General features: G+C 45.0%; 1 protein-coding gene across 2 annotated transcripts in view; it reads right to left on the minus strand.

The window, feature by feature from the left end:
- SCFD2 (sec1 family domain containing 2) overlaps positions 1 to 25,984 on the minus strand; it is a 399,921-nt gene that overhangs the window by 23,928 nt on the left and 350,009 nt on the right. For both annotated transcript variants that reach the window (XM_060655043.3, XM_060655042.3), the window contains exon 6: positions 11,411 to 11,556. In XM_060655043.3, the coding sequence (XP_060511026.2) occupies positions 11,411 to 11,556 (146 nt within the window). The remainder of the gene's footprint in view (positions 1 to 11,410; positions 11,557 to 25,984) is intronic.

Consider the following 25,984-nt stretch of genomic DNA (forward strand, 5'->3'; position numbering starts at 1 on the left):
GACAGAAATTTAAAAACACAAAAGCAAAAACAAGGAGTCTACTTTCCCCGTGATAAAGCTGTTTAAGATCTGTTTTAAAAATTTATCACCCAGGCAAAAAAGGGAAAGGTTTGAAAACACGCACTTTTGATGAGGGTGCGGGGAACCAGACCCTCTCACGTGCTGCTGGTGGGAGCGCAAGTTGTTGCAGTCAGTGTGGAGAGCGATTGGCAGTTCCCATCACAATGACAAGTGCGTTTGAGCTGGCAAGCCCACCTCTAGGAATTTATCCTATAAATATGTTACCACACGCAAATGAGACCCATAACGGGCTGTGTATTGTCTGTCGTAGAGAAGATTGGAAACAACTCACGTGCCCATTGGTAGGAGCTGTTTAATAAATGGGGTAACTCCACTGCAAGAAATGCCACAAAAGCAGAGAGGGACGCCCTCGTGTTGATCTGGCAAAAAGCACAGGGCAGAATAAAGTGTGGGTGGGAAAAGCAAGGTGAGGAACAGAGTGTGTGCTGGGCCGGCATTTGTATAAAACGTGTCACAGGGGATTTGGAAGCTTGCAGCTGCGGAAATATGCGAAAGATAAATTGCGATGTGATTTACTGAGACTGCCATGAGCAGTGATCATGGAGTGGAGGGCAGGACAAGGAACGAAGGCAGTGTGGGGGGTTGGGGAACACTTCAAGATATCTCTTTTTCAAAAAACACAGTTAAAACACTACGACAGGGGCACCTGGGTGGTGCAGTCGGTTAAAGCATCCCGCTTCGGCTCAGGTCATGATCTCAAGGTTGATGAGCTTGAGCCCTACTTTGGGCTCTACACTCTCTCTCTCCCTCTCTCTCTGCCCCTCAGATTCTCTGTCTCTCCCTCTTTCTCTGCCCCCTTGCTCACTCATGCTCTCTCTCTCAAAACAAAACAAAAGAAAACAACCCCACCGCTACAAATAACAAGAGTGAATTTTTCTTTTACTTGTTAAAAATTAACGTTATTTATGCCTGGAGGAGACTCACGTAGAGCACACCGAAATGTTAATTAGGGTTGTCTCTAGGTTCCGGGAGTAATGGGCATTATTTTTTTCTTTTTCTAAATTTTCTAAAGTTCACAGATAGACTTCTGGAATCATAAGATAATCCAATCGATATTTTCAATGTTAAAAAAACCAAGGGCGGGGAACGGCCTCTGAATGTTGCAAATCTTCCTCTCTGAGTAAACTGTCTTGAGAGCCCTTTTGTCATCTCAGCCTTTCTGGACGTTTAAATTTTACTTTAATCTTCAACTTAAACTTTAATCTCTTTAAACTGCTCCCCAAGGAGAAGTCCTTTACCAATATTCTGTTACCTTTTCCAGCAATATCATCAAATATTCATCAACTTCTTCCTTAGTAATATCATCTCATTTGTAGCTCGGCATATCTTCCACTGGCTAAAAGACTGCATTCTCTAGCCTTCCTTACAGCTGGGTACAGCCATGCAACTAAGTTCTGGAAAACGAGATATAAGCAGAAGGGTACTCGGACTTGCAAAGGTCTCCTTTTTTAAAAGGGAGGGGTATGCTCTTTCCCTTCCTCTGTTCTGCTGCTTGGAACATGGAAGTGATGTCTGGAGCTCCGACAGCCACAGTGGCATACAGGGCCATCCATTCCTTCGAGATGCTGGAGCAGAGAGCTGGAAGAAACCTTAGCTGGTGACGGCTGGCAGGGCCATAACATGAACAGACTAAATCGACCTACTCTACATGACAATGCAAAATGTCCTATGTTTAAGCCATTATTTTTCAGATCTCTGTTTCTTGAAATGGAATGAAATTCTAACTGATACGAAGTGCAAAGGGAATATAAAGAAACAGGCCATGCCTTCTCTCCGAGCTTACATTTATTTATTTTATGAGCCTATATACAGTTATATAGAATAACTTGAACAGAAACCCAGACAAATAACATTTAGGCTGTCATGATTAAGAGAGGAGAGAGTATGCCCCCCAACCTACAAAAAAATACAAAAAGGTTGTTGCTCTCCAAAGGATGCACTTCCTGCAGGGGGAAAGAGCAGTGATGGTGGGAGGAGCCCAGACAGGAAAAAGTCTGTAATCCAGCTAAAATGCTGACTCAGTACCTCCTCTGTGCAAGAAGCAGTGGGCCAGGCATGATGGGATAGTTCTCTCCAGTGCAGTCTGTGCAAACAGCAGAGACAAGGAAGCCTGGAGGGCCCGGGGACCTCATCTTCTCCCCTTTTCCACTTTCAGCTAAGCTCTGGGGAATGAAGAACCCGGGAGAAGATACCCATTGAGCTGGGGTTCCCCTTGGGGGTGAGCAGAGGTTTGGAAGGGCTATTCCCTTAATAGCTTCATTCTTGGGATTTTGTGATCATTGTATGTTACCGGGGAAGATTGTAAACGCTTTTTATTTTATTATTTTTCCTAAAGTACGTAGGTAACATTTATCTAGAGTGAGAAAAGAAATTACAACTTCAATACAGAAAATAACAGCAAACATGCACACGATCTAGCAAAATAGCATAGGTGCTTTTATTAATGAACTGTTTGATGTATCTCCATGATAGTCATTTCTTAGATCTCTTGACTGCATTCTCTCGGATTATCTTTTCATTTGACAGCAGTTTTGAAAAATCATTTGCTATAGAGATGTGACAGTGATTAAGCTATTGTGTCTCCGCTCCAAACCCTGTCTTCTGTACTTAATTCTGTGACGCTGGCCTGTGACTCCATAGACTACATGTGTGCTTTGCCATCTAGACCTGCTGGACTCCGCCAACAGGGGGCACTAGAGGGATGCTGGAGGCAGGAAGAGCAAGCGCGCGCTCTTCCCCGTTGATTCGCTGTGCCCACCAGCATCACCCCCTTGATGGTTCCTCACTACTGGATGCTGTCCCTTCTCTCGACTTTTAAGTCACAGGATCCAATAAATTACCTTCTCGTTTAAGCCAGTTTGAACTTTTTTCTTTTATTTTCTATTTTCCCTTGTAACAAAAAGCACACTAACCCATGTTTTATTAAAGAGACGTTGGGGCACCTGGGTGGCTCAGTCGGTTAAGCGGCCGACTTCGGCTCAGGTCATGATCTCGCGGTCCGTGAGTTCGAGCCCCGCGTCGGGCTCTGTGCTGACAGCTCAGAGCCTGGAGCCTGTTTCAGATTCTGTGTTTCCCTCTCTCTGACCCTCCCCCGTTCATGCTCTGTCTCTCTCAGTCTCAAAAATAAACATTAAAAAAAAAATTAAAAAAAAAAAAAAGAGACCTTGATAAGGTTTTCCTGCTTAAATATATAGAAGAAGACCTCTAATTCTCTACTAAAACTACTAAGCACAGAACAACAAAATAACACTGTCCATTAAAAATTTTTTAAAAATGTTTATTCATTTTTGAGAGAGACAGCACGCACATGCACACGCTAGAGTGAGTGGGGGAGGGGCAGAGAGAGAGGGAGACACAGACTCTGAAGCAGCTCCAGGCTCTGAGCTGTCAGCACAGGGCCTGATGGGAGGCTCGAACCCACAAACCGTGGGATCGTGACCTGAGCCGAAGTTGGATGCCCAACCAACTGAGCCACTCAGGCGCCCCTAACTTTGTCCATTTAAAGAGGAAAATTTGGGAAAGACTTTCTCAGGCATAACACAGTACTGGCCTCCTGACTTCTTAGCAAACCCATTTCTTAGTTTTTCCAATTAGGGTTTTAATGATGAAAGCTTTTGGCTCCTTCCTCTCAGCCACTTAGGTTGGATTGCTTTGTGTCTCAAATCATGTCTTTGAAATCTGATCGGAATGCACTGCTTCAGCAATGGCTTCTTCGATGAGAAACCTCTGACTGTCATGGAATTTTCTATTTAGCCAGAAGCCACCCACTTCTCAGCAAAGGACCACGTAGAAGGTGGTGATAGGCGAAACAGATGTGTTCCCCTAGTGCTCGGCTCAAAGTTTTCCTCCCATGCTAGAGAGGGCTGGAGGGGAGATCCGTTGTGTGGCTTGCCTCCACATTAAGAGAGGAGGGCATAGTAATTTAACTTTCCCAGTCAAACAATCTCTGTCAGTTCACCTTTGGCAGGTAGGGAGGAGAGGGGTTAAGAACACAGGCAAATTCGTTCTTTCCTTTTCTTGCGGGTCATTTATTTCTTGCTTATATCACATCTGGTGCGTGTTGGTAGTGGAGGGTCTATGCCCCACCCCCCAAGAGTACCATATAGGTACTCGCCAGGTCCCTTCTGTTGAGTAGCTCCAACATTCTCTAGGGCACTGGAATCCCACACGGAAGCCTATGCATCTCATCAACAGATGAAGGAAGAGAGGGACCGTGGAGGACCTCTGGGGAGATTTTAGGGGCCTAGGCTGAAAGTGTTCTGTATCACTTCTACCCACCGTTTATTGGCCAGAATTAGTCACAAACCTACATTTACCCAGAAGGGAATCTGGAAAATGTGGCCTAACTGTGCCCAGGAGGAAAAGGAAATGGAGTTTGGGGAACACAGAGCATTGTCTCTGCCACAGACACCCTGTAAAGTCTGTATTGAAACATTAATATAATTATTTCCTTAACTGGCAAGTTGCATGTTATAGGCAAAGGATTATTAAACCCTTTTCCCTTCTTCTGCATAAGAATTTGACCTTTGGTTGACTTTCTAGCTCTGTTTCCCTGGAAACCTGATAAGAGAAGAATGTCAAACTGTAGCCAGGCAAGATGGCTTATGATAAAATTGACCCCTGCTTAGTGAATTGCATTAGACTGGAGAAAGCTCTAAATGTTGGATAGAAAGCCAGAGCTTTGGGCTTGTCTGAGTACGATGATTCTTGTATAACTGGGCATGTCCCTTGGAGGAACGCTGGAGGCTGCCTATGGAATTGTTCCAGAGAAACTGGCTCCTATAGGATGTGAAGTTTTCAAGCCAGGGGACTTCTGCCCGCCCCCCCTCCCCCCATGAGTCTAGTTCCCTTACTTCTGAGCTGTTACCTTGGGACCAAACTGAGTAGCTCCCAGGGAACTGCAAGGACTGCTTCCTGAATGGTCACAAGGACTACTCCAGAGAAGAAAATCGCCTACTGCTCCCTGAGGGCCAGCTATGTCCCTGTCCTAGGCAGACTGGTGCCAAGTGGGGGCCTTGACCACATGGCCAGCTAATCCATTAGGCACAGAAGACACAATGCCTAGAGCCCACCAGACTTGCAGGGACCCATGAAAATGTATTAGTTTAAAATCAGAAGGAAAAAAAATGAACTTTTAGGTCAAAGATGTTTTGATATATAATATTGTCTCTATACCAATTCAATTGTACAATACAATTAAAATTTTTTTTTTAGTTTATTTATTTATCTTGAGAGAGAGAGTGTGAACAGGGGAGGGGCAGAGAGACAGGGAAAGAGAGAATCCCAAGCAGGCTCCATGCTGTCAGCGTGCAGCCCGACATGGGGCTCAATCTCACAAACCGGGAGATCATGACCTGATCTGAAACCAAGAGGAGGATGCTTAACCGACTGAGCCACCCAGGCATCCCCATACAATACAAATTTTAATATTTTTTTATTTTTATAGAGGAACGGGTCCATAAAGGTAAAAGTGACTAGGGCCACGTACATCACAACATGGCCCTTTATGACAGGCTCATGGAGATAGCCTGAAGGTTTGGTAGAGTTAGTAGAGCCTAATGAGATCTCTGATTGGTATTATACATGAAAAAGTTGGAAGTTTCAAAAAAATTGGTCTTATACCAGAAACCCTCTCTTTAAATGGCCAGTATGTCTTCCAGAACAAACTGGACTCTTAAAAATATTGTATTTAATCAAAATATGAAAAATAAAATATTTGTGTCTATGTCTCTGGTTACTCTTTTATGGTAGATTTAATGTATGAGAAGGTCCAGAAGACTCTTTTATTGACCTGATTGGAGTTCTTGAACGAACGTATTGAGTACAGCAGCAGTCGCAGACATTATACGTAAGTCAGAGACCATTTTGAGAAACCGGTCCAACTCCAACATCTTCTTGAATTTGGTGCACCTTAAAGATGGTCCGAGATAATCAGAATCCAAGAAAACCTAAGCTGTTGCCACAACCACATCCCCATCAATCAGCACTGCTGCCCTTGGCTTTGTTGATTGGTGTTGGTGCAGCCACGGACCCTCTCAGTCCTGTTACTGAAGATGCCTCTCCCTTTTATGCAGACTTGATTCTAAACAGCCAACTTCTCAGGAAAACTAGACTTGTAGAGAGACTGTTCATTTTGTTTCAATCCATGACTGTACAGAAAAACATCTGTTCAAAAGTGCTGATGGCTTTGTCTGTTCCATGGCTTATTTATTTTTATATTTTGCTACACTATGACTGATTTTTTTTTCTCCTTTCATCTTCTTAAAAGGAAATGGGTTGCTCTGAAGATTGAAAAGTGGTTCATTTGCCTATCTGTTCATCCATCCATCCATCCATCCATCCTTCCTTCCTTCAAACCCAAAAGCAGATTACTTTGTAAAATTTTGAGTGTAGTCCCTTTAACTTCAATACGAAAAAAACCTAAGCCCAAAGCTATTAACTAATCTGCTTGAGTTCACCCAGGCAGTTAGAAGTAGACTACAGGACAGAGCCAAGTTTCCTGGTCCCCAGCATGGTCCCATCTTGTGTTGATTCTTTCAAAAAGGACGCTAGCAGGTCTGGAGTTTGGTAGATAGAATCAGGAGGAAGAAGAGAGCTTAGCACTTGGAAAGAACTCGGGCCGCCGGGGCTGGGGATTGTTGACAAAGAGACTGGTCCTACGGACTGTTCAGAGAGCCTTATTTCACCAGGCACCAGATGAATCAAGCCTCCTTGGGCACTGCTGGTTCTCAATGCTCTTGCTCCGTGTGCCAGAGGCACAGGAGACAGTACACATCTGTGGAAAGTTTTCTCCAGTGCAGCCCAGCACAGCACTTTGAGACTTCTGCCAAAGCAAGTCATGTGAGAGTCATACAGTATTTTGACTGAAAGGGCGCAGACGCTCTTCGCCCTGAGACATCGGCCTAATAGCCTCCTGATGCTGCAGCTGAGGAAAAGCAGCACATCAAACACTGTGGCATTCAGGGAGGAGGTGAAACCTCCCCCCCCCCGAACAGGACCGTTTGTAGTAAGAAATGAGAGCAGAAGACTTGCTTCACAAGCAAAACCGGGGGCTTCGGTTTCCACTCAACGCAGTCTATGAACACAAACTCCTCCGACAAATGGGAGTCAGCAACAAACTCTTCCCAGACACAGCAGCTAATGGTGCGGTCAGCTTGAGAACGACTCCCCTTCTATGTGGCCCTTTTCCTAGCAAAGGGAAAGGCGAAATGCTACGAAAGAGGACTAAGAAAAGGCCTATTTTGTCCTTCCCTATAACTGTTACAGCAAATGCTTACATAGGGCTGTTTGTGTCAGCTCCTGCCCTAAGAGCCTCACAGGTACCAACTCACCTAATCATTGGAGCATCTTTATGAGGGAAGTACTATTATTAGCTTCTTTGTACAGAGGAGGAAGTAGGCACAGAGAGGTGAAGTAACCTGCCTAAAATCACACAGTTGAGGGCGCCTGGGTGACTCAGTCGGTTGGGCGTCCGACTGTGGCTCAGGTCATGGTCTCACAGCTCGTGGGGTCACGCCTGTGTCGGGCTCTGTGCTGACAGCTCAGAGCCTGGAGTCTGCCTCAGATTCTGCCCCTTTCTCTCTCTGTTCCTTCCCCCGCCCCCGCCCTTTCTCTCTCTCAAATATAAACATTAAAAAAATAAAAAATAAAAAATAAAAATAAATAAAAAAAATAAAACCACACAGTCAATAGGACTATGGACCTATGAACCCAATGCTGCTATGCTGGGCTATGAACCCAAATGCTGCTGTTAACCTCCTTGCTAACATCCATCTCACTAAGCATTAAGAGTATAAGAAACACCATTGTGGATGGAACCGTCTGGTCCCACAGTCCAGAAGCCTTCTGTCTGTCCATCCATTCATCCATCCATCCATCCATCCACCCACCCACTAGGTGGCAAGTATTGAGCTGAGCTCTGCAGATACCGTGGTGAACAAACATGGATGCTGTCTCCAGCTTTGGTAGTATATTCTGTAATTCAACAGCTTCAATGGCAGCCTCATGATCCCCAGTCATGCCCACTCTCCTGGCTGTAGCTGAGGTCCTGGTTCCCTGGGAGGGCCAGGTGTGTGATGATCTTCTGGGCTCATTTCTGGAGATACATCCTAGCTCCCACTCCTCCCAGCTCTTCCAGAGACTTTATATGTACTTCATTTCTTGTATGAAATCACATTCCCTTAAAATGACGAGAGTGGTGTTCTCGGGGCTGTGGCTGACGCATCTTCCTGAAAGACTAAAGGATGAAGGTGAACTAAGAGGTGCCTCCAGTGGTAGCAAGGGTACCGGAGTAGCTCTGAGAGCCAGCTTGTGCCCTGGAGCAGGAGAGAGGGCTTCTGGGAGGGGGCCTGGGATCCAGGGAAGAGAGCCCAGATGTGCAGCACTGCTTAGAGCTAGAAAAGGAATCTGGAGGTAGACCAGGTCTAGTGTTTTCCTGGGTGTCCCAGGGAGCCCAAAGCATCTCAGCTAGACTCTGTATACAAACAGCGTGGAGCTAGATAGAAAGCACACTTTCTATCTAGGGCTGAGGACCAAGTTGGGAGAAGAGATGGATAGAAAGTTGCCTAGTCAAGGCCCATCTTCAAAACTAGACACAGCTGGACTCTGAGTCTAGTTTCGACATTTGTCTTTTTCTCATTATACATACCCTGTATGCCAACAAATCCTCTGCTATATGATAAAGATATAGGTATTGCATTCAAGATGCCCTCCACAGACATTTATTAAGCTTTCACTATAGCTAAGTGTCTTCTAGACACTGAGGATATGGCAGTGAACAAACCAGATCAAAATCCCTGTCCTTACTGGGCTTTCCTCTATGACTGAGAACTTTAAATTCAAAAAATATTTAAAAAACCCAAACGAGTAAAACTGACCCATAATCCCATCAAAAACTCTTTCTCTATCCCCATAAATATAAAGCAAGCAGTCAAAGGGTTCTTCCTTATCCATCCAACCCTTCTCAACCCCTACAAGATAACCATCATAAATTTTTTCTTAGTTGTAAAAATTTATGAAATATACATACGCATATACTTTTTATTTTATTTTGTTTTGTTTTCAAACAAAGATAGAAAAAAGCTTCACAGAATGATCTACATTACATGTGTTTTTCCCTCCATCTAACAGATCAGAAACCTCCGTTTTAGTTGGAGTTCTCCAAGAAGTAGAGCCTGAGATGAGGATTTACTCACAGTCCCGCTAATTAAGCACATTAGAGTTGCCCCATTCATTTCAATTGTTTCACAGTATTTCACAGCCTGTGTCTATATCATTATTTACTAAATCCCCTGAAGATACACACACAGTCCTCACCTTGCCCCCCACATCCCACTCACTGACATTTAGGATTTTCAGTGAATGGGTTGACGTTATTGACTCACCGTAAGGGAGTCTATACAATAAGGGGAAATTTCTTTTTGTGAAGGCCATGGTTGCAGGACAGGGTTCTGAGGTCTGGAGAAATGACAGCAGCGTTGGCAGCAGGGCCATAACGTCTAGAAAATTTGTCATTGTCCTTATCATGCCCAAGATTTATAGCTAATACACATTTATGTGAATTTGGCTAAATTAGTCACAGTGCTGATCATAAAATCGAAAAGAGCTTATTAATTTAGTGTTTTATTTGCACTTTGCCAAATGTAGTAGCAACTTGCTTCTTGGAATTCTTTGGTCTAAATCTCATCATGTATCACCAGTTCTGTGTCTTCTAGAACTAGTCCATATTGCTGTATTTAAGATTGATGATTTTTTAAAATGTTTTTTATTTATTTTTGAGAGAGAGAGACAATGAGCAGGTGAGGAGCAGAGAGAGAGGGAGACAGAATCCATGAAGCAGGCTCCAGGCTCTGAGCTGTCAGCACAGAGCCCAATGTGGGGCTCGAACCTGTGAACCGCAAGATCGTGACCTGAGCCCAAGTCAGACACTTAACCGACTGAGCCACCCAGGCGCCCCAAGATTGGTGATTTTTTTTTTTAACAACCAAACTGTATACGATTAATTCTGTGAGTGATTTTGTCTGTATTTCGTGGTAGTGGTGTTCTCAGATCATTGAACCAAAGATGGGAATTGATGTTACTAAGTTGAGTGCCAGTTTCTAAGGTCTTTCATATGTTGGTGGGCAGTTTCAGATGCCCGTCAGCACCATCAATCAGTATTTCCAGAGTCTCTGTGAGATCCACGGTATAGCAGGGAGGAGGTTTTGTGTTGGCAGCCAAAACTTGGCATCCGGCCCTGGTCACCTGTGTGCCTGTGGCAAGTCACATGGCCTTCCTAGAGCTCAGGATAATAACGCTTCCCTAGCTTAGTTGCTGCAAGGATCAAAGGACAAACCAAATGTGAGAGCACTCTTCAAGTATCAGCTACTATAAGGATACATGGCAGGAAGAGTCTGGATTTTGCTAGGCTATGGCAGATAACCTTAGCTCTTGTCTGCATGCCCACCTTAAAGCATCAGCATCTGGATGCTGAACTTGACCCTCACTGACAGCACATTCAACTTCCCAAAGAGCCTTGGCAAATGGAGTGGCTTTTCCTGAGATTTCACAGGGATACATAGGAGGAGATGCTTGCACACACCCCACGAATCATCTTTTCCGTCAGGAACATGTGTTCTTCCTGGAAGGCTCATCTTTGACCACGAGAAACCTTAGTTCTGTCTCCATCCTTGTCCAATGGACACTACCCAGCCTCAACGACACCAGCCTTTCTTTGCTCCTTAACCTTCCTGGCTCTTTCTGGGGCCCCTCCCTCACTGAGCTTTTAATCTTGGGTTCTGATACTACCTTCCTGGTCACCAGTCAAAACATCCTTCTAGAGTTCCCCTACCGTCCTTAGGAAGTGGTGAGGGGATTTTAAATGACAAAGGTTTTGCGATCACCAACTTCTTTTTTCCTTGCTATGATATTATTAGGTAATTTTATTATTCTAATTGTTCAGAATGTTTAGGGACTGCTTAGATCTAGAAGCTTGGGAATCACATAAGGCCAGCCCCTTACCTGCACCTATAGTAACTGGGGCCCAGTGAAGGGAAGGGACTTGCCTAAGGTTATAAAATAGGTATGTGACAGTAATAGAGCAGGGACTGACCCCCCAGTCCAGTGCTCGTCTCCCTGCATCAAGCCTGTGGTACAAACGAATCAAGAAGCTTTCAGATTCAGGGGAACCCAGAACTCTCAACTAGAAGGGGGCTTGGAGTTCATCTAGAACAAATCCCTCATTTTAGGGAGGCTAAAATGGAAACTTTTTTTTTTTTTTTTTTTTTTGTGGTCTCTGAATCCTAAAAATACAACACAGATTAGACGGTTACTTTAAAACATATGTACTTGCCTGGTGGGTATGATTTCCAGGAACATACACAGACTTAAACTGTTTCATGAGATTCCGAGCTCCAGCAATATCCCGAAGCGAAGTAAAGAGCTCATCCACGGCAATTTTGGATTTGTGAAAAGTCAGCTTAATTGAAGAGTCACAGCCTGAAACAATCCAGAGATATTTTCTTGGGTGAACAAATCTTTAAATTAAATTTTAATCATGACAGCTTGAGTTCGATGTAACACAGTTGGGGTTTTTTTTTTAACCCTATTTTTCCCTGGCTGTTCCCCCACTGGGCTGTTTCAATCATCCATGAGCAATGAAACGTACTGAGTATAAATGCCTTTGATAGAAGTAGAACTCAGAATTGCCTGGGATGGCAGCCACTGGCTTCAGTCCCTCTCTGTAAAAGTTTCACAGAAAGAGAGCTCCCTGGGGCCTACTATCCTCAGAACATAGCTTTGGGAAAAAAATGGGGAGACACAAAGAAAAGTACCAGAGAGGGCTATGATGAAACTCTCTTGCTTGAATCCCACCAACAGTTTCCGTAAAATAGAATAGCAAGGATGAGAGATTACAGAGCTGCTCCAGTAACAGAACTTGCTGGGCTGGGCATCTGCCTAATGTGCTAACAAAGCATATGGTGTATTTCAAAAGGCAGCCATTCAAAGCTGATAACACACAAAGACAGCCTAATAAGAAGACTATTCTCGGCAAGGCTTCTATTTTTCTTTGACACTTATAATAGCTGGATTTATTCTCTATCTTGTTAGAAGCCAATTCAGAAGTGAAATGATCACAGATAAGTCAGAAGTTTAAAAAAGAAAGGTTCAAGATGAGTATTTCTGGCTGTCTCCAATACTCAGATACATGAACTCATTGATCCTTGCAGTACCCTTATGAGATTGGAGCTATTATTTTCCCATCTTAAGGATGAAGGAACCAAGGTACAGAGAGGTTAAGTAATACCCCTGTGAGCAGACCTTGCCAACGCTCTGTCCATACCCACTCAGTCACCCTGGATGTCACCTGTTGGTCTGTGGAACAAACTCTGACTGCTTCCTACCTCAAGTACCTGCATGGCTCTCGCTCTCTGTCTCTTTGTTTCTCTCTGTCTCTCTTCCTGTCTGAGGGCTTTCTCTGGTTATAGAAGCATGCTTGGCCTTTGTGTGCTAGGAAGTTAGCACTTGTGGGCACAGCCCCGCTTCCTCACCCCCTGGAGGGGGACAATTCCGAAGTGTGGTCTCCAAAGCCTTTGCTCAGTCCCGGGAGGATGGAGCTCCAGCTGCCCACAAGAATAACTCACTCATTAATGCCCCTTCACTGGCTTTCCTTCCTTCCCTGGCTCACTTCCCTACTTCCTGACTATGCTTCCTGAAACATCTTTCCGAATATAGTACCTGAACTTCCAGAACTTCCACGGGGGTTAAACACAGACAGCCTGGATCCAGAGCCTGTATTCTGTTTTGGGAGCAGCTTTATTGAGGTATAATTCATATACCATACACTGAACCCATTTAAAGCATACAATCCAATAGCTGTTAGTATATTCACATCGTTGTACGACCATCATCACCATGATCCATTTTAGAATATCGTTATCACCTCAGTAAGAAACCCCATACTTGTTAACTTTCTCACTCTACCCCAAGTCCCTGGCACCATTAATCTGCTTTCTTTCTGTCTTTATGGATTTGCCATTTCTGGACATTTCATATAAATGGACCCAGAGAATATATGATCTTTTGTGTCATGCTTCTTTTACTTAGAGTAAGGTTTCCAAGGTTCATCCGAGTTGTAGTAATATATGCATCAGTGCTTCCTTTCTTTTTATTGCTGACTAATATTCACTGTATGGCTATACCACATTTCACACATGCATTCACCAGTTGATGGGCATTTAGGTTATTTTCACATTTTGGCTATTATGAATAATGCTGCTAGTTTTACATATACAAATTTTTGTAGAGATATACATTTCTGTTTCTCTTGGGTATATACCTAGGAGTGAAATTGTAGAATTGGAAGCTCTATGTTTACCCTATTGAGGAACAGCCAGGCTGTTGTCCAAAGTGGCCGCACCATTTGACATTCCTACCAGAAGTGTGAGAGGATTGCGATCTTTCCACATCCTCAACGTTGCTTGTGGTTATCATCTGGATCAGTCCTAGTGGGTGTGAAATGAGGAGATGCCTTGCCTTTGTCTTTCTGGCAACCAGCCCTCCATCCTGTAGCTGAGGGGGGGCCCTTACCACCAGTCATCCCCCTAGCATACTGGACACTCTTACCACTCTGGAGATTCCAAGGGTTCTAATAGCTGTGTGCCAGGAACTGGGGACAAAGGCCAATATGTATATTTCTTATTGTATCATAAAAATTCTCTGGCTAGTTTTAAACTTCTGGTTTCCAGAAATGTCCAATTCATGCCATTAAAAAAAATCAGCATGGTCAAGAGCAGTGAGAGGAAGCCTCCCCATGTTCCGTGAACTGTGGTGATAGTGGAGTGGATGGAGGGAAGTCAGGAGCTCATGTGAATTCCCCAGAATTCTATGCCAAGCTTTGTGGAAAGGACAGAATGTGTTGTTTTCTGAGGAGCATGTTCATAACTTCCTCCTGATTCTTACAGGGACTCATAACCAAAAAGAGTTGAGATCCACAGGTATAGGGATTGATATCACACTATGCTTACCCTTGGCATTGCAACTCTACCTGAGCTATGCCAGCTTGTCCTTTAGTCAATAACCAACCAGAAGAAGCCCTGGAAGGTTATGGCTTTTCACTCTAGTCAATAACCAACCAGAAGAAGCCCTGGAAGTTTATGGCTTTTCACTCAATCATGTAACTTCTTTCCTTAAACCCTCACTCTAAGCCATTTAAAATATGGGAAATTATATCAATTATATCTGAGTGTTGAATATTCCCTACTAGTCTTTCAAACAAAAAAAGGCATGAAAATAAGAAGACACAAGGTGCACAATTCAGCTAACAGGATAAGTTTTTTTTTTAATGTTTACTTATTTTTGACAGAGAGAGAGACAGAGCATGAGCGGGGGAGTAGCAGAGAGAGAGGGAGACACAGAATGGAAGCAGGCTCCAGGCTCTGAGCTGTCAGCACAGAGCCCGATGTGGGACTTGAACTCACAGACTACGAGATCATGACCTGAGCTGAGGTCAACCGCTTAACCGACTGAGCCACCCAGGCACCCCAAACAGGCTAAATTTTTTATTTAAAGTAATTCATTTTCTGTCAAACAGAAAGATTCATCCAATTTTTCATATGGTTTATTTCAATTTTTTTTTGGAAAGTGAGTAATATGATGTTCATCCACTAGACTGAATGAAAGAGAATCATCTACTGGACTATCGATTCCTGAAACTTATCGATTATTCATGGCAATTGTACATTCTGCTTTGGAGATAATGAAGCAAAGTCCGTGTAATTGCAAAGAGTTAGGTCAACTGTAGAGCAGGTTGTTTGACAGAAGTGTTTACAGATTACTGGTAAATTAAACTCAAATGAACACAACAGGAAAATAAGGCTATCAAATGCTGGGTGGAAAATAAAAAGTCCTAAATTCACAACTAAAGTAAAACTTCCCTCAAAAAGAGTCCATTGTTTCCATTGTGCACATTGTGCACAAAGAACTGCACAAGAGCGACCTCCATCCAAACCATCAACTCTTTCCAACATATCTGTCACCCTCAAAGCAAGTATTCTACAATGTGCATGTTTCTGGGAGAGCACGCCAGTCTCTGAGCATTATTCATAATTACATCAACATTCACCCAAAGCAGGATTTACATTCATTTACCCAAAGTCTGTAGTGAAAGTCACACACACACACACACACACACACACACACACACACACACACGCACTTTAGAAACGTGGATCAGAGAAGATAAATGACTGGTGTAAGGTCACATGGCCATCCCTGGCAAAGTCAGGGTTCAAAATGTCCTGCTGATCACAGACCTGAGCTCCTCCACGCCCGAGGCCTCCCATCCAGAATCTCCTCCATGAACGTGGCTCATTCCAAATTCACGCTGCAATTAACAGCGGAAGGAGATGTGGGCACACGAGCTATGAAATGCGATGAAGTTTTTTCTGTGACAAGAGTAACGGTTACAATCGCTGAACGGTCACTTAGATCATCACTTATTCCAGGCGCTATGCTAAGAGGTGTATACATGTCAGCTTGTTGCATCTCCGCAGAAACCCACTTTGCAGCCGGGGAAACTGAGCCAGAGAGAAGTTAAGGAACACGGCGTCACTCAGCTAGTAAGTGGCAAAGCTGAGGTTCAAAGTCTTGCAGTCTAACTCCAAAGATGATCCTGTTAGCCACTCCATTCTGCTATCTTTCATACGTGCTGAGGCCACACATATAAAAGATCAATGAAAGACTTAATTCAGCCATAACATGGAGGAGATGCTTTTAACTTTTTTTTTTTTTTTTTGAGAGAGAGAGACAGAGTACAAGGCGGGGAGGGGAAGAAAGAGAGGGGGAGACACAGAATCGGAAGCAGGCTCTACATTCTGAGCTGGCAGCACAGAGCCCGACATGGGGCTTGAACCCACGAACTGCAAGATCATGACCTGAGCTGAAGTCAGATGCTTAACCACCTGAGCCACCCAGGCACCCCTGGAAGAAATGTTTTTAAACCGAATGAGTGGCAAATGCCTTTCTTCTTGGGAAGACCTGGGCCTGTCCCCCGGTGTGGATGCTAAACAGTGTGGTTTGCAGTCACACCTCAGGCCTGTCTTTTGTAGCCGCACAAGGTGTGAGGTCTCCCAGCCTTCTGTATACCCTCCTTTGGATCGTTGCTCTGTGAGGCGCTGTATTCAGTTACTTCTAATAAGCCCCTGACAGCCTGTTCCATTAAGCCAGCTTATGAGATAACGGTGTTTTGTAAGGGAACTCGAAGTGTACAATTCCAGTCAATTCTCATTTAATCCACTTAGTTAAATAGATAATAAGCCAGAAGCTGATCCCAGCCTTTAACCAAGCACAATCTGTGTACTCTAGTTGCCCAGTCTTGATAAGGGAGGCCCCCAACCCCCTCAGGGTTGGAACCCCTGTGTTCTTCTAAAATGGGGGATGACTCATGCCCCTGCAATTTCTTTCTCTGGAGGGCTTGGGGATCTCTTGGGCAGGGGTCCAGTTACTCCTTGGAGCAACAAAATAGGGCTCCTGTGTCCATGCTACCTCTCTCTCTGCTCCCCTCTCCCCGTCTCCACTTACTGAAGTCCCTGCACTTGAGCAGAGTGCAAGAGTGGTTTCCATGGCTCTGTACCCTGCAGGGACCCACGTTTCCAGCAACAACAAAGCGGAAATGGAGAGATGGCTGAATAGCACGTGATCCTCCTGGGACGGCTGAAATGAAGTTGTACTCCTACTCCAGTCTGCCTACTTCTCTTCTGTGTGTTCTCTCAGGGAGCAGGCTTGAATCATTCTGGTGCTCGGGGAACCTTTTCTAAAGAACCTATTTTCCGTAAGGTTGGCTTTATTCCTTAGGTGCTGAGCAAAATCAAGCATCTCGTACCAGGAGGCCGCTGTGTCCAAGGCCTTTGTCTGGACTGGTGCTGAAGCAGCCCTCATCGGAGGCCTTCCAAAGCACACACATGAGAGGACACACGCACACACACACACGTACACATGTGAGCATGCGTGCACTCAAGCAGAAGCACGTCACTTGCATGGCTGGATACATGGGGGGGGCATGCTAGAATAGGATTTGAAATGTTTCCCTTTTAAGTGATACTATTCACAGTTCGAAAGGCTCCTCACAACTGATTGGGAAGAACTAGGGTCAAAAAATATAATTTGAGCCTAGTCAAGGGGCCCTTTTCTCATCTGGACCCAAGTTACTCAAGGCTAGCCTTTTCATCCTTCTGCTTGCCTGAAGTTTGGGAACATCCGGCCACCTTCCAGGTCACATCCCTGCCCTCCTGCCGCCCAGCAAAGCCCTGGAGCAGGGGTCCTGGCTCCATTGGCTCCCGGGGTGGTTAGAGAAAAGGTCGACTGGGAGTGTGACTGGTCAGAAAGGGCAGAGCTTTGGGAGGTCATGACCTCCCTCATCCATCCAGCAGTCTGACATTGCCTTTTCTCTCTCTCTTCAAACCATTGTTTCTAAAATAGGGTCTTTTCTCATGGCTCTCAATAAATGTTTGGCAAGTGAAAACAAAACCAAACAAAATAAAAATCCAAATCATCCTCAGCAAGTGCTATCACATCAGAAATCTTTTAGGGAGGTTGGCTGACCATAAATCCACCCTTGAGTAGGGCAGTCCTGGTAAGTGCATAGGCAAAACTATAATAGAAGTCCTCTTTTTCAAATGTGCTTGGGACTGAAGGTGATTGAGAGTCATTCAAAGAAGGGGATCATTAAAAATCAATTTCTCTCACACACACATAGTTTACATTGTATGTTGTATATTCACATATGCATAAAATTTTATTTAGAATTAAAACATAAATGTCCATTTATTCACTAATGTTTGAGGGAAAGCTCAGGTGTTTTCCTTGAGTACTGTCTGCTGAACAGAGTTCTGTCTTAAAAAGAAAAAAAAAACAAAACCAGTACGTACCATGCACAATTTCCATTTTTAGTCCATTTCAAGGGGAATAAGAAGTTAAAGACACCCATTGCACAATCGGAGAGCAGAATTCTTCTACATTTTAACTTTTTTCCCTTCAGTCTTTTACACTCAAGTTGTTCACACCTAATTCAAAAGCATTTTTTAAGTGACTCATCTTGACTGAAGTCTTTCAAAAGCATTCAATTCGGTTTTCACTGACATGATTTTCTTTCTGAATCAAGCTTGCAACTCGATAGAGTACAAGTGGCCAGCGCAGGCTTCGGACTCTGGGGAATCACACAAGGCAAGTAGGAAGAACAGATATGCCGGCATGTGGAGATGGGCCCCAGGGCTGAGGGGGGTCAGGGTTTTGGCATTAGCCATGTTATTTTATAGAGGGATTGCAGGATGTCAGTTATTCTGGTGGGTGGCCCGTGTGGAAGCTGGGTGAGACTACATGAATTATACATACATCCTTTGGATTCATTATATTTATATTCTACATTGTATCATATAAAAATTACAAAGTATATATATTCGCCAGGTTCCATTGTATCTTTTTGTACCCAGGCAATTGTATCTTTGTCATCTGTCAGACTCTAGCGCTGACAGGGCTGATTTCCTCTTTCACTGTAGAGCCCTTGGTCTATACCCCGCGGCGGGGCCTCCTGTGCAGGTGTGGTGCTAATGACATAAATATGCTTGGGAGAGTGTGTGAGCCTATCAAAGAAATCCAGAGTCAGGAATATCCAGGTGAGGCCACAGAGGGCCCAGGATGGGGCCCATGGAGGCTGACCACTTCCTGAAGTCCTTCTATAAACCTCCCCTTGGGCTCTCAGCCCACTGGTCCCATGGCCCCTTTGTTCGCCGTATGTGGCTCAAGGGCCTGGACTCTCCTAGCCTGCGGCCTGCACTTATGGCTCACGTGACAGAGGAGGGAAGGAGAGGAGGCTGGCCGTGAGCTCCAGCGGGAGCGGGGGCTCCCCCTGGCTTGCCGCTGATCTCTAGCCCAGAGCGTGGCTCGTAGGAGGCACCCACTATGTATTTCTCCAATACGTGAATGGCGGAAACAGGGATGTAATAGGAAAAAAAGAGTTGAATCAGACCAAATGTGCTGTAAAGCAATAGCACTGATTCTTGAGGAGCCAATAAACTGTCTCTGCAGGAAATGCCAGACAGACAGCTCCCTGATGGTTTTGAGCGACTTCGGCCCTACGTGCGGAAGCAGATCGAGTCCTAAAAAGGCTACTTCACGAGAGCGGCTTCAGAGCAGCTTCAGTTGGCCGCGTAAATTGTTTAACAAGCAAAACTGAACGCTACATGGTTTCGACACCCATACGTACGAGAAGAAACAGTTCTAAAAAGAAAGAATGATAAATACACACATCAGGAAAGTGGTTACCTCTGAGGGTGGGAGTAGGTGCCAGCACTGGGTCCATGGGTATTTATTACGCAGTTGTGCTTTATAACATATGTATCATATGATCTTTTACATGTGTCAGCCACCATCTTAAAAAATAAGACAAAAACCAGTCACACTGCTTTTGAAGCCTCCAGCAAACTCGGTTTTGGAAAACAGTTGACAAAAGGAAGAGATGACAGCTGTGATCTTTTATCATCAGGCGGGTTTGGGATGTGTCGTGGACTGGGAAGGACTTGCACGGTCACGAGAGGATGTGACTGCCCAGAATTCTAGCCGAGATCTGAGGCATGCGTGCGTGTGTGTGTGTGTGTGTGTGTGTGAAAACACGTTGGGGGAAAGCCTGAAGGAAGAAAACCGGTCAGGAATATGCTTTGGATCTTGCATTTTTAATAGCAGGGTGCAAGGTCAAGCTGGCAGTGAGGCCCAGAAAGCAGGATGCAGCCGGTGGGAAAACAGCTCTTGGTGCTGAACGTGTGCGCGGCTTCGGGAAGTGCCAAGGAGGTTGCGAAATGGACAGCCCTGGTTCATCACTGAAACGAGGAAACAGCCACTACTGTTCTGAAACATTTCCTCTAAGATGCCTCCGAAAAATCTCTCCAAGGCAGCTCTTCTGACTGCCCTAGCTCTACTATCATAGTTTCTTTATCTTCAGATTATGTGGTTACAGAGGGAGGCACCAAGGACTTTGTAGAAACTGTAGTGATACTGTATCATATTAAGTAATAGGATTTCATATGTGGGTAATACGCTCCCCTATCAAATCAAGCCAAATCACCTTGGACAAAGAGATCCTGAAGTTCAGCATTCAGAGTAACTGAAATACCATGTTTGAGGCTATTTCTTTAAAAAGGCAGGCATTGATTTTTTTTTTTTAATGTTTATTTTTGAGAGAGAGAGAGAGACAGACAGACAAAGGGTGAGTGAGTGGGGGAGGTGCAGAGAGCGAGGGAGACACAGAATCCGAAGCAGGCTCCAGGCTCTGAGCTGTCAGCACAGAGCCCGCCCGACATGGGGCTTGAACTCATGGACCACAAGATTATGACCTGAGCCGAAGTCGTAGGCTCAACCGACTGAGCCACCCAGATGCCCCCCCTTTTTTTTAATGTTTATTTTTGAGAGAGAGAGACAGACAGACAGACAAAGTGCGAGTGGGGGAGGTGCAGAGAGAGAAGGAGGGCAGGCATTGAGTTTTGATCAGTTATATAATCCCCTGTTATTGGAACATCAGATCTCTCTCCTGTCATTTCGACTCTGGGCCCCTTTTCCAGGAATGAGACCTGTCCACAAGTGCGGGAAGTGCCCACAGAGCCACTCACACCAGAGCTCGTGTTCACAAACCCTCCTGTTCCCAAGGAGCACATGGGCTCCTGGCAGTGATTGCAGACAAGTGCACGGACCAGCATGTCTCAATACGAGCATTTCCCAACAGGCTCATCGTTTTCACCCTGTTGAATCCATTCTACTGAATTATAAACTTGCCATTTCTACTCGAAGTCCCCTCTCAAAGTGCTGACATTTCTGGTGGTTTTGAATAGCTCGATAAACTTACGATGGGGAAAATTTGATCTGCTTCATTGATTTTTCTTTGCATGGGGAAAGACGGCCATCATTTTATTTTAGCAGGGGACTGTGCAGTTTCAGAACCAATGGTCCAATCTGACATTTCAGAAAGAAAGGGAAATAGAAGCCCAGATGCTCCTTCCACGGATAGTTGTTCCAGGACCTGCCGGAGGCCATCTGTCCCCCAAGACGTGTGTCTGACGTGCTACCACCTGAAGCCAGCCCTGTACCCGTGACCCTCCCTATTCCTCAGTGTTGGGGGGCCAGGCCCAGAGCTCCACCCAGAAGATCGCTCAGAAGGCTTCCTGGAGGTAGAGGCCAAGAAGGAAGCTGGGAGACACCACACCGAGCTATACTATTTCTGCTCCTTTCAGAATCTTGGCCCAGGTCCAGTCTTGTCGCTGGTTTTAAAAATAGTACCGAAGGTTCCTTGCCCATGAGGGAGTTTGTAAAAGACAAAGCTGTACTTTATTTTAGAAATGCCAAAAAAACTGACAGTGTGGAAATAACATGGGGTCATTTCTGGCTGGGATGGGTCACTGGGAAACGCGTTCTTACCCAAGTTACAATGGCTAAATCACTCAGGGTTCGGCTTGTCTGCTAATCACACAAACCCATGCTATGGCTAATTGTCCATGTGTAGAAAAGGATGGAATCAAAAGTCGAACTCACGGCACATTTAAAAGCCTCTCAAATTGCTGTCTGCCTCTTGTTCTCATAGTCATTCAGAGGAGCTTTTTAAAAACCGAAGTCTTTTCTTTTCCATTGTGTTTCTTGAGCTCCAGCCTTGCTGAGCTTGCTATCATGAGATTTGTAAGTATGGAGGAACATTAATGTTGTTGTTTTTTTTTAATTTATATTTTGGGGGAAGACTAGGTGGTTAATAATACGGATCATTTTCTGATCTATTTGAGAAATAGGGAAGAATAAAAGGGAAGCTTACTGGCCTAAAATTTCTTTTATCCCTTTTGTTTCTTAAAAGAATAAAAGAACAAATGGAGTTTATTTTTCTTCCAGTAGCAGACAGATCAAATGAGCCCTCTCCTTTCCCCCTCCCCCAACACATGAAATCCCTCTGCCTCAATCTAAGCTTCCCCTGCACCTGCTGTTGTAAATCTCCATTGAACTGAGCCAGCAGCACCACGCCTGAAACTTAAGCTCCCATTAAATGAGGCCTCTGATCTATCACTTTTCTGTACTTTGTTTCGGAGGCAGTGTGGATTAGTGTGTGGGTTAGCCATGCCTGAGTCAGAGACGGGGCGAAGTCCAGAGAGGGCTGCCAGGGGGCCCGGGGCAGGAGGGGGAAGGGGAAAAGGACCGTGTTTCCTTCATCTCTCTTTGAGGCAAGGAGGAACCGTGAGGGTGGACCCCAGAGAACACATGCAGAGAACTCAGGCAAGTGTACAGGCGGATGTCTGCCTCCTGCAACTCGGGGCTCGGGTCACACTGAAGTTGGAGGGAGCCTGGAAGGGGCAGGAGGGAAGGCGGCTGCTCTCCCTGCCTCCTCCCTGCCTATGCTTAACCAACTGAGCCACCCAGGTGCTCCACAAGTATATATATAATATATATCCACACACACACATCCATACATTTACCCAGAGGATGGGGCCAGGCTTCCCCATCCTGGAGTGGGGCGTACAAAGCCTTCTAGTTGCTTTGTATGAGTCCCGACCCCAGTCCAGTCTTAGGCTCCTATCGTGTCTCTCTGTCATCCCATTCAGCCTCTGATGGAGACAGCTCAGGTGGATTACATGTCTACAGGGTGACAAAAATGATCACAAAGTCCTAGGGTTTCTAGGCTTTCACTTGCTTGTAGGTAGGGACATTCCTGAGCCCACAGCTGTGTTAGCGGTGACTCTATACCCACCACGTGTCATGGAGGGGGAGTGAGTGGGAGCTCTTTCCCCGGAAGGGTGGGGAGGGGGAGGGGTCGGAGAGCTGGTGAGCTCCCTGATCTGAAGGCAGAATTTATACATTTAACAGCGGGACGTCTCCGCTTCCTCAGCTCTGAAAGGGCAAGGGAGCTGGGAGTTAGTTTAGGAGTAAAAACTCCCAAAAGGTTAGAGTTTCTTTTGGGCTTCCACTGGGGAAACAAAAACCAGTCAACCCAGATTGTCCAGGTTGATAACACTGCATTCGCTCTTCACACACCACCCCACAACTGCCGTCCTTTCCACGCCAATCCTGGCCTCTTGTTTGTTAACAAACAAACAAAACAAAACCGTGTGGATAGCTCAGATCCAGGTTTAATGAACAGTGGCGCTGCCACAAAGGCTTTTTTGTGAGCTCGTAAAACGAGACGGTTCTCAGAACTCAACAGGTTGGCGCCTCATGCGGAGTCAGGTACCCAGGCGGTGGCTAGTAAATGCACCACGCAGCTACATCCAGACCGTGGGAGTCTTCTGAAGCAAACAACCAAGCCAAAACGCCATGGAGAATTGTTGGCTGTAGCTTTGGGCATTACGTTTGCAGGGCCAAGGAGGGCAGTCTGCTCTGCGGGCTGTGAAAAGCCTCAGGGCCCCTTCTAGGGAGGGGGCAGCGGCTCCTTGAAATGGCCACTCTAGGGCCTTCTGCACAGCCTGGCACAGTCCTCCTGGCACCGAGCTCTCACTGGGTGCTCCACAGGTTACACGCATCGTCTCTGTCCACTTCACGGAAGTCATGTTGAGAAGTCATGTTAAGAGAAATGTACAAGGATAGAAGTTCCAAGGGCGGTCACAGTTATACTGTTTATAGTAGTGGAAAATTGAAATTAAGCATCTAACAATATGAGGATAAAAACTAATGTGATTGATCTATTTACTGATAAAGGAAGATTCCCATACTGGATTGGTAAGTGATAAGAGTACGTTTCTGAACAGTAGGTACAGCATATATGCAATATAATCTATATACTATCATATACCTAGATATGTCCATATACATACACATAGGCACACATGTATATACACAAATATATATACATGTGCATGCCTATAAATACACACAAGAATATACATATATTCTTATTTAAAAAACTTTTTTTAATGTTTTTATTTATTTTTGAGAGAGAGAGAGAGAGACTAGTACTAGTCTCTCTCAGAGTACTAGTGAGGGATGGGCAGAGAGAAGGGCAGACACAGAATCCAAAGCAGGCTCCAGGCTCCGAGCTGTCAGCACAGAGTCCGACATGGGGCTCAAACTCACGGACTGTGAGATCATGACCTGAGCCGAAGTCGGACGCTTAACCGACTGAGCCACCCAGGTACACCTATACATACATTTCTAAAAGTTTATTTATTTTGAGAGAGAGAGAGACAGAGGGGAGGAGGGAGTGCAAGTGGGAGAAGGACAGAGAGAGGGAGAGAGAGAATCCCAGGCAGGCTCTGCACTGTCAGCACAGAGCCCAACGTGGGGCTTGAACTCACAAACCGTGAGATCGTGACCTGAACTGAAGTCAGACGCTTAATGGACTAAGCCATCCAGGTGCCCCACGAGTATATATATAATATATATGCACACACACACATACATATATCCATACATGCATACATATACCCAACACACATACATACATCCATACACAAGTATGTATATAAACATGGATACATATATGCATAGGTATACATATATATATACACACACACATACACACATACAGGTATATCTATACACATGCACACATAATTGCACACGCAAGTATACACACACACGTGCATACAAACACAAGTGTACGTGTATATGCACATGTATATATACACATATGTATGTACACAAATCTATGTATACCTGGCTATGTACATGTGGCTGGTCTGGCTGGAGAACTTTAATTTTTAACTTGTACTTCCTTTTAATTAATTTAATTGCTACCTGTGGCGAGTGGCTACTGTATTGGACAGCACAGCTCTAGACTATAAGCCCAATAAGGACAAAGATCTTTGTTGTAATTATGGATATATTTGAAGCTCCTAAAATCATGTTTGTGCCTGCCATGTGGTAGGTGCTCTATAAACAGCTGTTGGATGTTAGGAGTCGTTATCTATAGAATTATGAGAGACTTCAACTTTTCACTTTATGTACTTCTGTATCATTTTGATTTTTCAAATAAGCATGTACTTTAAGCTTCACATTAGCAAAACGATAAAGGTATTCCCATTCGGAAAAGCAGCACACATCCTTTTCTTTTCCTTGGCTGCCCCAAATGCCTCTCCCTTTGGCTGGCGAGGAAGAAGGCTGGCCCCTGGGCAGCGGTGTAATTTATTCTTGGCTCCTTGAACTGACCTTCTCCAAATGCACATGCCTGAGTGCCACAGTCCCACCCGCCTAACCTCGTCCCCTTGCCGCTGATTCATGGCAGAAATCACACACTCAATCTTACTTTTCAACCTTCAACACAGTCTTCAGGGTTTCCCTATCTCTGACGAGGTCAGCAGCAGAGTGTGTATTTCTAGTGGGGAAGAAAACCTGACAGACAAGACTGACTCTGCCATTAAATGTGGGCCCAGGCACATTCTTCCTTGTTATTTACAAGCTCAGCCATAGCCCTGATTTAGACAACCTCTCTGTCAATGGGCATCTTAGAAAAAGACCCTAAGATCGCTCTTTTCTTCCCCTGGGCACCGTCAGGTCTGCTTGCCTTTCTGGGTCCTGCCAAGTCCCACTCAGTTCTCTCCACGAGCCGTGGGAGTGCCACTGCCTGGCTTCCCACGCCAGGCCTCTCCAGCCCACGTCCTACCGGTTCTTCTGCAGAGTCTGACTTTGAAAGTGGTTCAAGGCCACTCCACTCCTCTGCCTCCTTCAGCTCACAGACACTGGGTCTGCTGAGTCTGTGCTTCTCGAACGTCAGCCGACCCTTCGTCACCTTCACTTCTGCGGCTTCTATGTGCTGCCTGTTCCAGTATCCACGGCCTTTTCCTGTGAGCTAACTTCAGACCAACTTCTTTATGAGTTCTCTGGCAGCTGACCTGATGTGCTAATACTTATTGTAACATGCATCAGAAAACACATAACTGTGAAAACGAAAATGTTCCTCTGCATCTGCCTGAAT

This window comes from Panthera onca, chromosome B1, assembly GCF_046562875.1.
Source record: "Panthera onca isolate mPanOnc1 chromosome B1, mPanOnc1 haplotype 2, whole genome shotgun sequence".
Taxonomy (NCBI): Eukaryota; Metazoa; Chordata; class Mammalia; order Carnivora; family Felidae; genus Panthera; species Panthera onca.